The 14,400-nt window shown below is 39.5% G+C and overlaps 1 protein-coding gene across 1 annotated transcript; it reads right to left on the bottom strand.

Moving 5' to 3' along the window:
- Window positions 1-2,072: 2,072 nt before the first annotated feature.
- On the bottom strand, window positions 2,073-12,940 carry oacyl (O-acyltransferase like). Its single transcript, XM_046067630.1, has 15 exons — window positions 12,862-12,940; window positions 10,651-10,784; window positions 10,492-10,570; window positions 10,270-10,405; window positions 9,930-10,127; window positions 9,522-9,724; window positions 9,333-9,435; window positions 9,095-9,196; window positions 8,794-8,959; window positions 8,620-8,699; window positions 8,352-8,462; window positions 8,060-8,183; window positions 7,695-7,881; window positions 2,320-2,462; window positions 2,073-2,177 (listed from the first exon to the last, which is right to left on the bottom strand). The coding sequence occupies exons 1-15, from the start codon at window positions 12,926-12,928 to the stop codon at window positions 2,073-2,075; spliced, it is 1,938 nt and encodes a 645-aa protein (XP_045923586.1). The 5' UTR covers window positions 12,929-12,940.
- Window positions 12,941-14,400: the final 1,460 nt, after the last annotated feature.

Below are 14,400 nucleotides of genomic sequence, written 5' to 3'. Positions count from 1 at the left end.
TAGCACCTTTGTTTCAGCAGGTTTTCTGCAACATGTTTAAAACTTTCTGCACATTCAGAATATCTCCCTCATATCTGTGTTTTCTGTCCAGAAAAAAGTCAGAATATTACGAGACTAATGTCATCATTTAATGAGAATATTATTTTACTATTATTATCTACCTACCCTATAGGCCTACTCTGCTGTGCATTATGTTATTGCTCCGCTGGTAGTTTGACCGACACAGTTTGGGACTGCATGCTGCATGTGAAACCAAAAGTAACTGATACCTTTGATCAGGCAGAAATCTCACAACAAATCCACACGCGTTAACTTCAGCACCACTGATGAAGTCCAGCTCACTGTCTCACTGTGAAATGGTTGCATAATGCCTGGAAAAATCTGGACTGGCGATGAGGCTGTTGATGCTTGGAGTGGTGGTGCAATGAGAGGAAGAAAAATCTGTAATAAGACTCTTTTTGCAGGTCATTTCAGGTGGCAATGCTGATAGGGCTGATACGGTAAATGGGGAAGGGGATGATGAAGGGACCTATCCCTGCCAGCGACTTCTTTAGCTAGAAAAAGAGGAAATGGAGTGAGTCCAGTTAGTGGTACACCATGGCTTGTTGTGGCTGATGTAGAGTGGACGGCAACGTTTGTGGTGTGGAGGAAGCTGAAGGAGCTATTTTAGCAACAACTGAGGGAAGGGGAGGAGAAAGGATGCTGGAATAGAGGGATGCATATGCAAGGGTAGGGTGTGCAGCCTGCTGAGACATGGATGAGAGAAAACGGGAAAACAAATGGGAAAAATCAGACACAGAGGGAGCAGGCACATGGGGTGATATGTCCTCTGTATGTGCTAGGTGGAGTCGCTCTAGAGCTGCTGGATGAAAAATAGTGGACAATGCGGTGCTGAGGAACTTGGATAACGGAGCGTGGTCTCCGTTGATGAGTAGGAGTGGATGTGGATATGGACAGAGGCGATTCAGAGACCATCAGACTGATGTTCGTATAGATCGCTGTCCGAGAGAGAGAGAGAGAGGTGTGGTTCTGTTCCTGAACTGTATAATGGGCCGTATTATACAGCTTGCTCTAATTCCTCTGCTTTCTTGGCCCTAGTTGTTATTAAAATGGATGATTGCTTCTGTATTTTTATAATAATTAAAAATTTTGACATGACACATATGCACCTAGGTCATGGCAAGGGAATATGATAAACTGGAAACCAGTCACACTAGTCTTGTCCTCTGCAAGAGGGCAGAACTTTTTTGCTATCTCAGTCCTTTTTTCATAACTTCTAATGTGAATAATTTTTAATGCTCTCCATGACAGTGACACTCGAAGACCGTGTTTCTGACCTGTATAACATAAACTGAGAAGTTAGAAGAATGAATGTACTCATTGCTATACAGTATCTTATCGGAAGAGTTTGTCACATAGGGAATGGTGTGAGTCAGTTTTCAGGCGCACAGGTTTTCACCACCATTTATGTAGATGTATTCAAGAGCAGCATGTATAGTTGTAATTCTGATCTTCTGAAAGACTCCTCAAGATCATCTGTGCAGTTAATAAATTACAAAATAATATACATAACATGTCGAAATTTTAATAGGAATTTTAATAAGCTTTTGGCTACTGGTTAAAATAGGAGGTCAGGCCTGCCACATTTCTCCACAACTATTTGCCCTTTTAATCTTATCTTTGATTCAGTGGTGATGGGCAAAATATAGACAACCCAAAAAAACACAAGACAACACTAAATATCTTTATATGCAGATGATATAATGTTATATCTGTGAAATCATAAACCTGAAAACCAATTCAGTTTCACAAAATATGGATTTTGATTCTCTCCCTGAATGCTGTTGATTTCAAAGATAATCTCAACTTAATTTTGTGTTATCTGCAGTGTGTTACCCTCTGTAAACTTTTGAACAACATTAGTTACACTGTAAAAATAGTAACCATTCAGCAAACAGGTTTATTTTTAACAAAAGAGGAATTGAACAAGCACACTGGCATAGCTTACAAGGCACAAGGAAATATACGATAAGGGGCGTTAACTGGATCCTTCAAGTAGTTTGGATTTATTTCTATGTACTAGTCCATTTTAGGAGGAGGTAGGGCTTCTCCACCAGCACAGTTAACACATAGCTGATCACCAGCGTAAGCACCAGGTGGCCAAGGAACAAGTACATCTAAAGAAGAGACATACAATAGCATACATTATATTAAAAAGGGCATGCAGAAACACAGCCAAATAGTGGTCACATCTGAAATACTGTACCTCAGAATCAGGCTTGATGAAATTGAATGAAATGTGCTGTCAGAAGTACTTACAAAGTTGATGTCTGTGTAGTGGAGTGGGGTCTCTTGCAAGCCAATGTAGAGGATGATGAAGACAGGATGTGTCAGATAGCAGGCAAAACTGATGTTGGAAAGAGGAACCCAGAAACCCAATGACAACAGGCTCTTGATAAAACCTGGAGAAACAGTGAGAGATTGAGAAGATTTAAACAATAAAATAAAACATATTCATGTATAAAAGTCTAGCTTTTACTCATTTAGCAAGTAGCAAGCTGCTACTGTATTTGTATTCACATTTGTTAAAGGTGCAATGTGTAAAAATTGAGACTACACTCCACCTGTCGAATTCATACAAAAACAAATAGGGTGCAGCATATCAGGTCATAACTGCTGCTAACAACTGTTAACTAGTTAGCTCAGCGGTCCTGATCCTAACCAAGATAGTTTTGGTGAGTTTATTTTGTTAAATTAAGTTTTGGAGAAATGCTTTACAATGAGGTAACAAGGCAATTACTTTGGTGAAAGAGAGAAACTTGAATTCAGAAGGTGTACGATTGTATTTTTAATAATAATAATAATAATAACTTTGATTTATATAGCTCCTTTCACAAACCCAAGGTATGTTTTAAGCTGGATATTAAAGGTTATTAGAGAGGAGGCAGAGCAGATTGCCAGAGGAAGCTTGTTCCAGAGTGATGGTGCACCGACACAGAAGGCTCTGTCACCAAATGTCCAGAGTCTGGAATTAGGGACAGTGTCAGAGGACCGCAGGGACCGTGACTGAGTGTAGGGATGGAGTAGGGATGGAGGAGGATTTTATATTTGATCTGGGACTTAACTGGCAGCTAGTGAAGCTTGTTCAGGATGGGAGTGATGTGCAGTCCAAGTTTTGTGTGGGTCAGCATCCTAGCCGCAGAGTTCTGAACATAATGGTAGGAGAGGGTGGAGTCCATGATGACGCCCAGGTTGCGTACTTGAGGGGATGCAGAGATTGAGCAGTCATCCACATCCAGTGTGATGTCACCAACCTTTTTGAGAAGTGACTGCGGGGTAAAAACCATGAGTTCTGTTTTGTTTTTGTTCAGTTTGAGGAGGTTACTGTTCATCCTGTTCTTTATGTCCTTCAGGCAATTGATAAGTGGCACTAATGGAAGGGGAGTAGGAGCTTTAGTGCTGATGTAGAGCTGGGTGTCATCAGCGTAGCAGTGGAAGTGCAGTCCATGTTTCCGGATGATCATCCCAAGAGGTAACATGTAGACATTAAATAGTAGTGGGCCAGGCACCGATTCTTGAGGCATGCCGTGTGAGACTGGCACCAAGTCAGAGCAGATGCCCTTAAGGGTGATGTATTGTTGACTGTTGGTGAGATAGGATTGAAACCAGGAATACACAGTACCAGTGAGGCCAATGAGTTCGGAGAGGCGAGTGAGAAGAATGGAGTGGGGGACTGTGTTGAAGGCTACAGAGAGGTTGAGAAGAATTAAGATGCTGACATGGTCAGAATCAGCTGCCATGAGAAGGTCATTTGTGATTTTAATGAGGGCAGTTTCTGTGCTATGATGTGTCCTGAAACCATATTGAAATGGCTCGTAGAGGTTGTAATGTAGCATATGGTGGTTGAGTTGGGCAGCTACAGCTCTTTCCAATAACTTGCATATAAAAAGTAGGTTGGAGATTGGGCTGTAGTGGTTTGGATCATTTGGGTCCAGGCCAGGTTTTTTAAGTGTAGGGATCACCGCAGCAGTTTTAAAGCTGGTGGGGACCACCCTAGAAGACAGCGCGGTGTTGATGATGTTGACCAGTGTGGGAACCAGAGTTGGAAGACATGCCTTGACCAAGGATCCTGTTTCCTGGATGTGGCCTTTGCTTTTGACACTAGCTCAAGAACTTGAGCTGTTTTGAGTGGGGAGAAAGAGGAGAGGCAGTCCTGCGGTGTAAAGACAGTTGAAGAGTTTGTGTCCAGCAGTGGTAGTGTAGTTGGGTGGGAGGAGCTGGACAACTGCAGTTGCTGGTGGATGGTTTCTACCCTTTTATGGAAGTATTCCAGGAACCTGGAGCATAGGCCAGCAGTGTCAGATGGTTGTGGAGGGTCAGGTGGGCAGAGTAGGCGGTTGATAGTAGAAATTAGCTGTTTAGGTTGATGTTGTTGGCTCTTAACAGCAGATGCCCTAGGCGGGCAATAGACAAGGACCACTTGTAGCTGCAGAGACACAGACAGAGCAAAGTGAATGCACTCAAATGAAGAGGCGTGTACTGAAAATTTTATCTGGATATCTGCATGATGTATGACAGCCAATCCCCCACCACGTCCAGAACTATGGGGCTTTTGAATGTAACTATAGCCTTGGGGGGTAGCTTGGTTAAGTACAAGAAAGTTCATTTGGTTCTGCCAAGTTTCAGTCAGACACAGAAAATCCAGTTTCCTGTCAGTTATGATGTCGTGTATGAGTGGCGCTTTATTATTTAGTGAGCGACTGTTCAGCAGCATAAATGAGGCAGACTTATGGACAGATGTATTGGCATGGGGGATGACATCAACAGCCCGTTCCAAGGGCCGTAGGTTAAATGAATGTAGGCACGGCTTACTCTGATGACGTTGTCGCTGAGTGATACACCGAATAGCTGGAGTAGCCGGGGATGTCTTCATGAAAACAAACTTATTTCAGGCAGCCCTGTGCACATAGGGAGGAGACGGAGAGATCTAATCACCTCAAGGTTAACGTTACTCGGTACGATGTGCGAGGTGAGATTCTTGAGTTCCAAAGAGGAGTACCTTATGAAAGCCATGACGCCGGAGGAGACCACTACCTTGTCCAACGCTAGCTAGCGTTAGCTTACAAGCCACAGGCCATCCACCAGAGAATCACGGCCAAGCTTCAAAAGAGACTACTGTGGAGGATCAAGCCTTTTTCAGTGGTAATTACAGCTGTTGGCAGTTTGGGGATCGTCAAAATAAAGCCAAGGTTTGGAAGTAGCCTGTTGACCACTCTGTAAGGTAGTGTAGCAGCTGGAAAAAGCCACTGGTTTAGCAGATCCAGTAGCGTACTCAGAGGACACAGAGAAAAAGTTGCAGAGTGTGAGAAAGTGAATCCAACTAGTAGCGTAACGTAGAAAACCAGTTTAGAAAAGCAGCAGGAGTAGAATCGCAGAGTAGATGGAGTTGTGCGTATTCTTAGTGAGCATGAGAAGCGGTGACAGACACGCCAGCGCCCTCTCACACCTAAAGGGGTTCAGCAATGGATGAGGGCTGAGTAAATAGGTGTAAGAATATTTTCTTTTTTTGACATTTTGAAACTAAGAGAGCTGAAATGACAGGGGTAGCCTAAGCTATACTATCGGACTATCACCTCTCAAGACCCAAGTGGTATTACGAGACAGGATGGGAATGGGCTAGCCCATAGGAAAGCAAAATCCAAGATGAGATCTCTTTTTTTTTTTTCTCCTAGACACAAATGAGCTGCTTTTAATACCAAGGTGAGACCAAAGGCCTTTTCTCCCACTTCTCAAATTCATCTCAGGAGAAACAACAATATAAAATCTCATTTATGTCTGACTCTGATCAAAACAAGAGATCTCTAACTGATCTTAAATAAGTCTAATTTAAGTCTCCTGAACATTGGACCATGAGATCAGAGAGCGCTCAAAGAAAACTCAGCTATGACTCCTGGGATCTCATGATTCTGCTCAAATATGTCTCAGTTTTTTCATATTGGCCTCAGGAGCAAAAAACTCATCTCTGTCTGACTCTGATCAAAACAAGAGATCTCTAACTTATCTTAAATAAGTCTTATTGAAGTCTCCTGAACATTGGACCATGAGATCAGAGAAAGAGCTCAAAGAAAACTCAGCTATGACTCCTGGGATCTCATGATTCTTCTCAAATATGTCTTAGTTTTCTCATAGTCCCCTCAGGAGCAAAAAACTCATCTCTGTCTTAGATGAGATCTCTACAGTATCTTAAATAAGTGTAATTTCAGTCTCCAGAATGTGGATCAGAAAAAAAACTCCAACATATTTCTTAGTTTAACCCCATTGAGGGGTTATTTTACTCAAGTACTTTACTTACGTCAAATGTTGAGGTTGAGGATTTTCTTTTTATGGGGGTTTATACTTTTACTCGCCTATATTTATTGTTTATTATCTGTTAAAAGTTACTGAGAAAAATAAAATACATTTTGACATTCAAATTTCATGTCCAATTTGTTAAGGTCACAGCCAGCATAACTGGAACACCCAATACTTTGACATAATTTTTAGAGATTAATTCATTAAGGACCGAATGCACGCAAGAACTGAGATACAACATGTATTTGTCATACAAAATAAACACTTTTGCTTTTGATACTTAAGTACATTCACTATGCAATACTTTTATACCTTTTACTTGAGTAGAACTTTGATGACTTTAATTGTGGATATGGTATTTTTTCTCTTTTAAGTAAAGGAAAATTGTATTCTATTTAAAGTAAGTTAATCCTTTACAATTAACTTTAGCGTAGCGGCTCTGTTGTCGCCCTTTGAACAGCAGGAGTAGGGTTCAAATCCAGTTCAGGGCAGCACGGTTCTCCATGCATAGACAGTAATGTAATACAATCAAGCTCACAAACATCTCCCCAGTTCTCCCAACCGCTTTTTAGGAGCAATAAGCAAGACATTAATGAACTCAAAAAGATACAATGATGAGATCTCATCTGTTACTTCCATTTATCCTATTGTAATCTCAATTCTGTATCCATATGTTTTACCTAAGTCTCAAAACTCAATTTCTCTTCATCTCATCCTTTTCTCCTAAGGGGTTTTAGGAAGAAGATTTAAGATTGGAGTGATCTCAAAAAGATACAATGATGAGATCTCACCTGTGACTTCTAATCTCCTATTGTAATCTCAATTCAGTATCCATTTGTCTTACCCAAGTCTCAAAACCTCAATCTCTCTTCATCTAATCCTTTTCTCCTAAGGGGTTTTAGGAGCAACAATTCAGATTGGAGTGATCTCCAAAAGATATACTAATGAGATCTTAGTGTTTTCTCAAGAGTTAAAGAAAAGACTATTCTGAACAAAGGATTTTTCCTCTGGGAGGTGTTAGCATGCTAACTTCAGTATATATCTCTGCAACACAATATGTAGACGTTTCTGACATAACATCATAACTGTTACTTCTTTACAGTCTATTGAATGTCAAACTAAAATTCTAGCCATATCTAACATATTGTAGATAATATCACTAATTTGGTTTTGTATAATGTAAAGAGGTAGATGAGGGTTAAAAATGTCTAAGGCTAAAAATGAAAATATCCCCCAAATTGTACAGTATCCAGCTCTTAAACTGTCATTGCTGTTAGTATAATACGTGAATAGTTTTTATTTATTTTAAATTCTATATTGTTTTATCCCAAAAATTTGTTTACCTCCGTAACCCTCCTCACAAGCCAGTATGATCCAGGTAACAGCCAGAGCCCAGAGCTGTCTGTGCAGTCCCTGGTAGAGGGCATGAGGCACAGATGGGTAGGCTGGGGTTTCCCTCAGGATGTATGCCAATCCAACCAACACAGCCATGAGTGACAAACAGCAGAACCAACCAAGTATTGCCTGCCACTGGAGCAACAGCAAGACACAATAAGCACATGCGTATAATGGCAGCTTGTATGTGTACAGAGTCTGTCTGGCTCAATAGTATCACAGAAGAGCATTGTGTGTTCAAATTTATTAAAACAATAAGGTGTGTCTAGTGAGTTTGGCTGGGATCTCTGTCAACCTTATCAGATGTTCTCACCTTTTGCTTTAACAGCTGATGCTTCTTTGTTGTCAAGTATATTCCAGTCAAGACACCTATTAAAAATGGCCCATATCTTGTGTAGGGTTTCACATAGTAATATAAGACATAATTCTCAGATTTCCTGCAAAGTAAAGAAACAAATAAAAAAAGAATTATAAAAAAAACAATTGGAATGGCTAGTTGGCCTTTACTCTCTTTAGCATTAGATTAGTTGACTTGTCACCTTATATTTCATACACATGGTTCCTTAGCAGTTTGCATTAGTACTACATCACGATATAAGTCTTACAGTGTAGACGGTTGAAAGACTGGCAGCTGTAGAAGTGCAGTTATAACAGCACTGGTCACAGTGGTCATCAGCAGAAGACCTCCAGAAACAACTGCAAACACACCTCTGTTTCTGATAAACAAACAACAGGAAGATTGTAGAACAAAAATTGTTATAATGTGAAATGGCCCCAGTGGTGGCCATGATTCAAAATGTATTTTTGACAAGGTAGAAATCTGATTGAGGACTAAAATGTTGCAATGTTTTAGAATCATATGAAAGTACGTACAGTCTGTAAAAATAGACCAACAAAGGAGTGGTGGCATAACACTGGAAGTCCAGAGATAGGTACCAAGTCCAAGGAATACACTGAGGAGGTAAATGTTAAGATATAGGTCAAATATGTCAAAATAAATTGCAGCTACTAAATAGAATGTAGGCCTAAATTACCCGTTTAACTTACTATCTCGTGGACTGGGAGGAGATTGCCTATCAATAGTAAGTTAGCCCACCAGTAAGTCTTACAATCCATCACTGTATCTATAAATGGGAACCAGTAGGGTCCCCACTGGACCAGAGAGATAAGGCCAATGGTTAGACTCATAATAAACATATGCAGTGGTTGAATCCTGTAGCAAAGGAAGCACAAAGACATTTCACATATACATTAATTGTAGATCACACATACAATGAAGAGCTTCTAAATCCGTTTCTAACTATAATAATAAATAACTTAATTTGGTGAAATGATCATCATGCATTACCTTTTAATCCTCTTGAAGAGGTAGTTGGCCACCAAACTGGTGCTCAGGTTGTCTTCAGCTCTGTTGATGGAGCCCAGCAGAGACCTTGCACTAAGCAGACCCCTAGAACACACAATCTGCTGTAAAGAGGGCTAAAACAGGCAACTTAAAACTCAAAATACAGTTGTTTTTTTTTACAGACGCACCATGGTAAATCCATCATTGTTTCAAACTTAGCCTAAACCTGTGTCACTCTCACCCGAGCAGTAAAAAGGTGTCTACAGCCAGAAACACAGGTCCGCTGATGGTAAGCACATACAGAGGGCTGCTTTCAACTGTGTTCTTCCAGTTTTTGTAGTTATCTGTAATAGATGCAATACAGTGTAATATGTGATTAAGTGAATGTCTTGCAGATTGAGTGAGCAAGTGGCAGTGAGTCTTGTCATACCGAGGTTGTTTATTACAGGGAACTGTGCAGAGTGTCCACATATGATCCACAGCAGGCTGAGAACACGGATGCCATTCAGGCAGGAGTAGCCTCCTCCTGGGATGGATGAGGAGGTGCTAAAGATGCCCTGGGTGGTAGTTTGTAGAGAGAACACCTGCAGGTACCGGTACACACAGCTTCGAGAAAAGCACAGTGTCGTGTGCCTGGTGCAGTCTATGAGACAATATTCAATTAAGCAATGTCTGAATATAAACTCCACATATAACTTTTTTTTGTAGAGTATATAACTTTTCGGTGTTGAACATTTAGTTATCATTGTCCCTCTATTTTATCTTCCAATCACAGCAGAACTGAATAGTTTAAAGTAAATTTTGGGTACCATGTACTCACATATGATGGACATTATACTTACCATTTTCCTCTAAAGTGCTACTATTAATTTCGCTGGAGGAGCCGTTGGTCTTCAGGGTCCCATAAAGGTTGAGGCCAGTGTTTAAACAGAATGACTCTACTGTTGGTTTGACCTCTTTTTTCTGTTGCCATCTCATCATAGCTGTAAACAGGGTAGCCGCAAGAGGAATTGCTACCATTACACAACACACAAACCTGCCAGAGAAAAATTATCTGTTTTAGGAGACTCAAATATTCCTTTTTTTTAAAGACAAAAACAGAGGGAGTTAAGTTACAAGTGCACATGCATATAAGACAGTAGTAGGGTAAAAAAAAAGAAGTCCAATCTTATACTTACAGGCAGGTGACATCTGATGCATCAGGGGCAATGGTGTCAGACAAACAGTGAGTCATGATCATCTCCTGAGTGGACTGATTGACCAGGATGGGAGGTAAAGGGGGAATGAGGGACGTCTGACTAAACTGTAGTCTCCCTGTTAGAAAAGGTGAAAAACAAGTTAAACAAAGTAGTATTGGAATGATACTGCAATGAGTCCAGAGAAAACAGATTTTCACTGACCGTACAGCACCAGCATTTGCACCTCCTCTTCTTCACAGGAGTCAGGAACACAAACACCCACAAAGTACTGGACTGTTCCCTACAGTAGTAAAAACACTTTGTTCAAAATCACCAACTATAACCAACTGCCAGGAAGACAATCAAATATTTTCTGGTTACCTGTCTAAGGAACACCTGGCAGTACTGTCCAGAGAAGGTAGGAGCATGGGCAGAGCGACACAGCTGCAGCAAGCCAGGCCGGTTGACATTACCTCCTTTAACATTGCTACCCATCTTTCCAAATGCGTCATACACTGAAAATACACACACACACACACACACACCAAACAGCAATGCAACTTAGACTTGCAAAGAACACAACACAACACAACACAGTCCCTTTGGATAAAAAGAGAGCCTTATTAAAATAAAACATGTCAAATTAATATTGATGCTTGATTGTGATTGCACAACAAGGGTGCTGTCTACTTTCCTTGGTTCAAGAGTATCAATTTTGGTGACTCTTTCTAACCCTTTTAAAGTTAAGACAAATTCAAACTCCTTGCACTTACTATTTTAGACTATAAGTGGGACAATGTGTTGTGATAATTAATGATAATGATAATTAGTCATTAGCTTTTATCCAAAGCGATTTACAATTTACAATTACAATTGCTATGTATGTCAGAGGTTGCACGCCTCTGGAGAAACAAGGGGTTAAGTGTCTTGTTGCAGGCTATTGGCTAATCAAGGGCCAGATGTCATGCAGCATAAATTAAGTTTTCACTTTCAGTTACTGCCACTCACATTTTAAAATGTCATTGACACATAACACACACGTTATTTCTTCCCGATTTTTTCCATCTAGTCGCCTCAATTGAGTGAAACAGCGCCTCTATGGGTTGTAACGGCCGGTCTATGAAATCCAGTCAATGTGGCCAAAAACGGCGTTGCACCCATACGGAAAGGCAGATAGGTGAAGGTGGCATATACTTTGAATACTAGTTAGCTTAAGTATGAAACAATCAGATGTGGTCACTATGACTTTATATTTTAAAACTGTGAAATATCAGATCTCCGTTAAATAAACTTTAAAAGTTAAAAGTAAATATTGAAGGCAGTTATGGTCTGGCCTCACAACAAACAGCAGAGACTTAAATGAAAGAAAAGTTAGCTTGTTTTTAATAATTAATAATTGCTAGCTAACTTTACCGTGTTTTTGTGAGACAAGCTTGTTTTATACAGTCTATGGAGACAAGTTAGCTAGCAGCTAGATAAAGAGGAGACCAGGAGTTCTGTTAGCAAAAAACTTAATGACCATCTGAGCAACAAGTGTAAAGGACATTACAGTGTATGACATGGATGTGGAGTACTTCATATTCATGGTAAGTCAGATACACCCGCTGTCTGTCTCATTTTATTTCATTTCATCTTCACTTTAGCTGTGTTATTATAGTGTGCAGTTACAGTGATAGAGCTTGCAAAATAAATCTAATCTCTCCCAATTTTCCATTTAATGTTAACTGACAGTTTGTTCGTTTACCTGTATAGTGTTTGTAGCCTAATTTGTGAATAAGCTTGAGAAATTCTGCTACTTCCTTCTGAGAATTAATTTATTAATTAATTAATTTAGTTTTTGTAAAGCTGTTCTGTATAATACTACTAATAATGAGGATGTACTTTATTTGTATAGCACTTTACATATAGAAAATGTATCTCAAAGTGCTTGTAGAAAGCTAAAATAAAATCAGACCATTTAAAGAATAATTAATATACATTTTAAACTGAGGAAGGATGTAAAATAAAGAGTTTAAACATTCAAATAATAAGAATAGAACAATATTATTCATATTAATAATTATAATACTAAATATCATTGGTTTAGTTAGCAATATTATTATTATTATTATTATTATTATGTAGGCAATTTTTGTAGGCCTACATCTAGATGGATAAGACACAGTAAGTCATGTATTTGATACTTTTTGATGTGAATGTGAACTTACATTTTTTTTAAGCTTTTAAGTATATAACTGTATATGTTTTTGTATTGAAGAAAAAAATATATGTGCATTGTTTTTTTTTGTTGTTGTTTATTTTAAGTGAACATAAGTCTTTCATCTAAAAGCTGTTAAAATGCTGTTTGCTGCATTACACCACAGTCGAAAGGTACTAATCTGCTATTGTAATGTTTTATAGCTGTTTTCTTTAGATGGCATGATTTGACTTGGCTTCTGATCCACTCCATGGCTATAATGAGCTTAGTTTCAACTTAATATAACTGGCCCCTCTAAAAGAACAGCTGGTCCCAGTTTCGACTCTGTAGACTCCCTAGTGTCTCTACAACTTAAAACAGTGAGAAAAAGCCTTTCAAAGGTCAGCAACACTTACTGGAAACAGCATATTCCTTCGGTCGGTCCTGGTTAATTTCCCAGAGGAACGCATCGTTATCCTCCATACATCTTTGAGACACATTCAAGGCCTGTATATTTTCCAGCACTACACTAAACGCTGCAAACAGAAGGAATGCCACCCAACCCAGGGCCATTTTTTTAGGACTGACTACATCTTGTTAGTGGAGAAGGTGTTTAAATAACATAGGAAGGGACACATCATCATCAAGAAGGTAGCGTAAAATTCATCTTGCACAGGATAGATTGAACAAATACGGGTCTTCTCCACCTGCATTCTATATCAGGTGTGAATAGGATTCTGTTACATGAGGATGAGAGGCTGTGATTATGCCACCACACAGGATCAATATAATTAGGCTGGAGTGCAGTAAGTCATTGTCAGGTTGTTGCGCCATCACTGGAACATTTACCGCTGGAACAGCAGATGTTTCCTAGTAGTATCAGTCTGATTTTGTATACAAAGTTACAAGTTAGTGAGTTACAATTACTTTTATGTTTACTTATTTATAACATTTACATTAGTTTTTACTGTAACCATTTTTCTCAAGCTAAAATAAGGGAGAAGCAACGCCTGCAGACAGTAATGTGAATAAATCAGCAATGGCCGCTAGAGGGTGAGCTTGTCCTAAAAACCTACACAATGTGAGGGAAACAATTTATACATATTCAGCATGATGCAGCTAAATTCTGATTTAATGTTTGCTCCTGCTAGAGAGAGATCATCTCCATGAGCCATTTTACGATGAACAAAGCATTTGTACATTGAGTCTCTGTCTTACAGAGCAGGTTTTGCAGTCCAGGGTGTGTTATATTACAGATGTAGGTGGAAGGTGGTTGAGGTTGATTGTGGGTGCACAAAGCACAGGACTTTTAACACTAGAGACCGGGATGTGTCTTGTTTCCCCTCATGTAGTTTAGGGAACTTATGTAAAACACTTTGCTTAAAGTGACATTAATTTTTTCTACCTTGTCAAGATTTTTTTGGCCAATTGGAGGCACACAACAAGCTCTAAACACAACACTGACTGACATAGTATTACCTTATAAGGTTGGTATGGCAAAGTTCAAGTACAGACAGTAACTATCAGTGGATTACTTTGATACAGAAGAAAACTTAAATATGTGATGATTCTCAGGCAAGTTCTGGAGCTGTACGGAGCTTTTATCACCATTGTGATTTCCAAGCAGATTTATGGATCACAGAGGTAAAGATGTCCTCAGAAAGAGCAAGCCAACAGTGAATCTATAAATATGCGTTTTATGTCCGTGTGTTATCTGTGTCAGATCTGTCGGCTGTTTGGTGCTGGCCAGGTAGAGTACAGTGGGTTTATCAGAGCCTTTTTGGGTCATTGAGAGCTGATTGGATGGATGGATGGATGGAGGGCTAAAATGAGATCAGGATTGTCAAGTTGCATGTTGATAGTCTATCCTAATCAGCTTAGTATTTCATTAACAAAATCTGTAAGGAGATGACAAAGACACTAAAACCAAAGTATAAACCTCCATTGAGACTTTA

Source organism: Micropterus dolomieu, linkage group LG13 (genome assembly GCF_021292245.1).
Source record: "Micropterus dolomieu isolate WLL.071019.BEF.003 ecotype Adirondacks linkage group LG13, ASM2129224v1, whole genome shotgun sequence".
In the NCBI taxonomy this organism is placed as follows: Eukaryota; Metazoa; Chordata; class Actinopteri; order Centrarchiformes; family Centrarchidae; genus Micropterus; species Micropterus dolomieu.
The sequence above is the reverse complement of the archived record's forward strand: the minus strand, read 5'-3'. Positions and strand labels throughout refer to the sequence as shown.

Excerpts from the sequence above, each read along its gene's own strand:
- oacyl (XM_046067630.1), bottom strand. The coding sequence starts at position 12,928 with ATGGAGGATAACGATGCGTTCCTCTGGGAAATTAACCAGGACCGACCG. Across the intron at positions 9,725-9,929 it reads ACTTTAGAGGAAAATGGTAA|GCACACGACACTGTGCTTTT; the intron begins GTATAATGTCCA and ends AGACTGCACCAG. Across the intron at positions 8,700-8,793 it reads TCCTCCCAGTCCACGAGATA|TGTATTCCTTGGACTTGGTA; the intron begins GTAAGTTAAACG and ends TTACCTCCTCAG.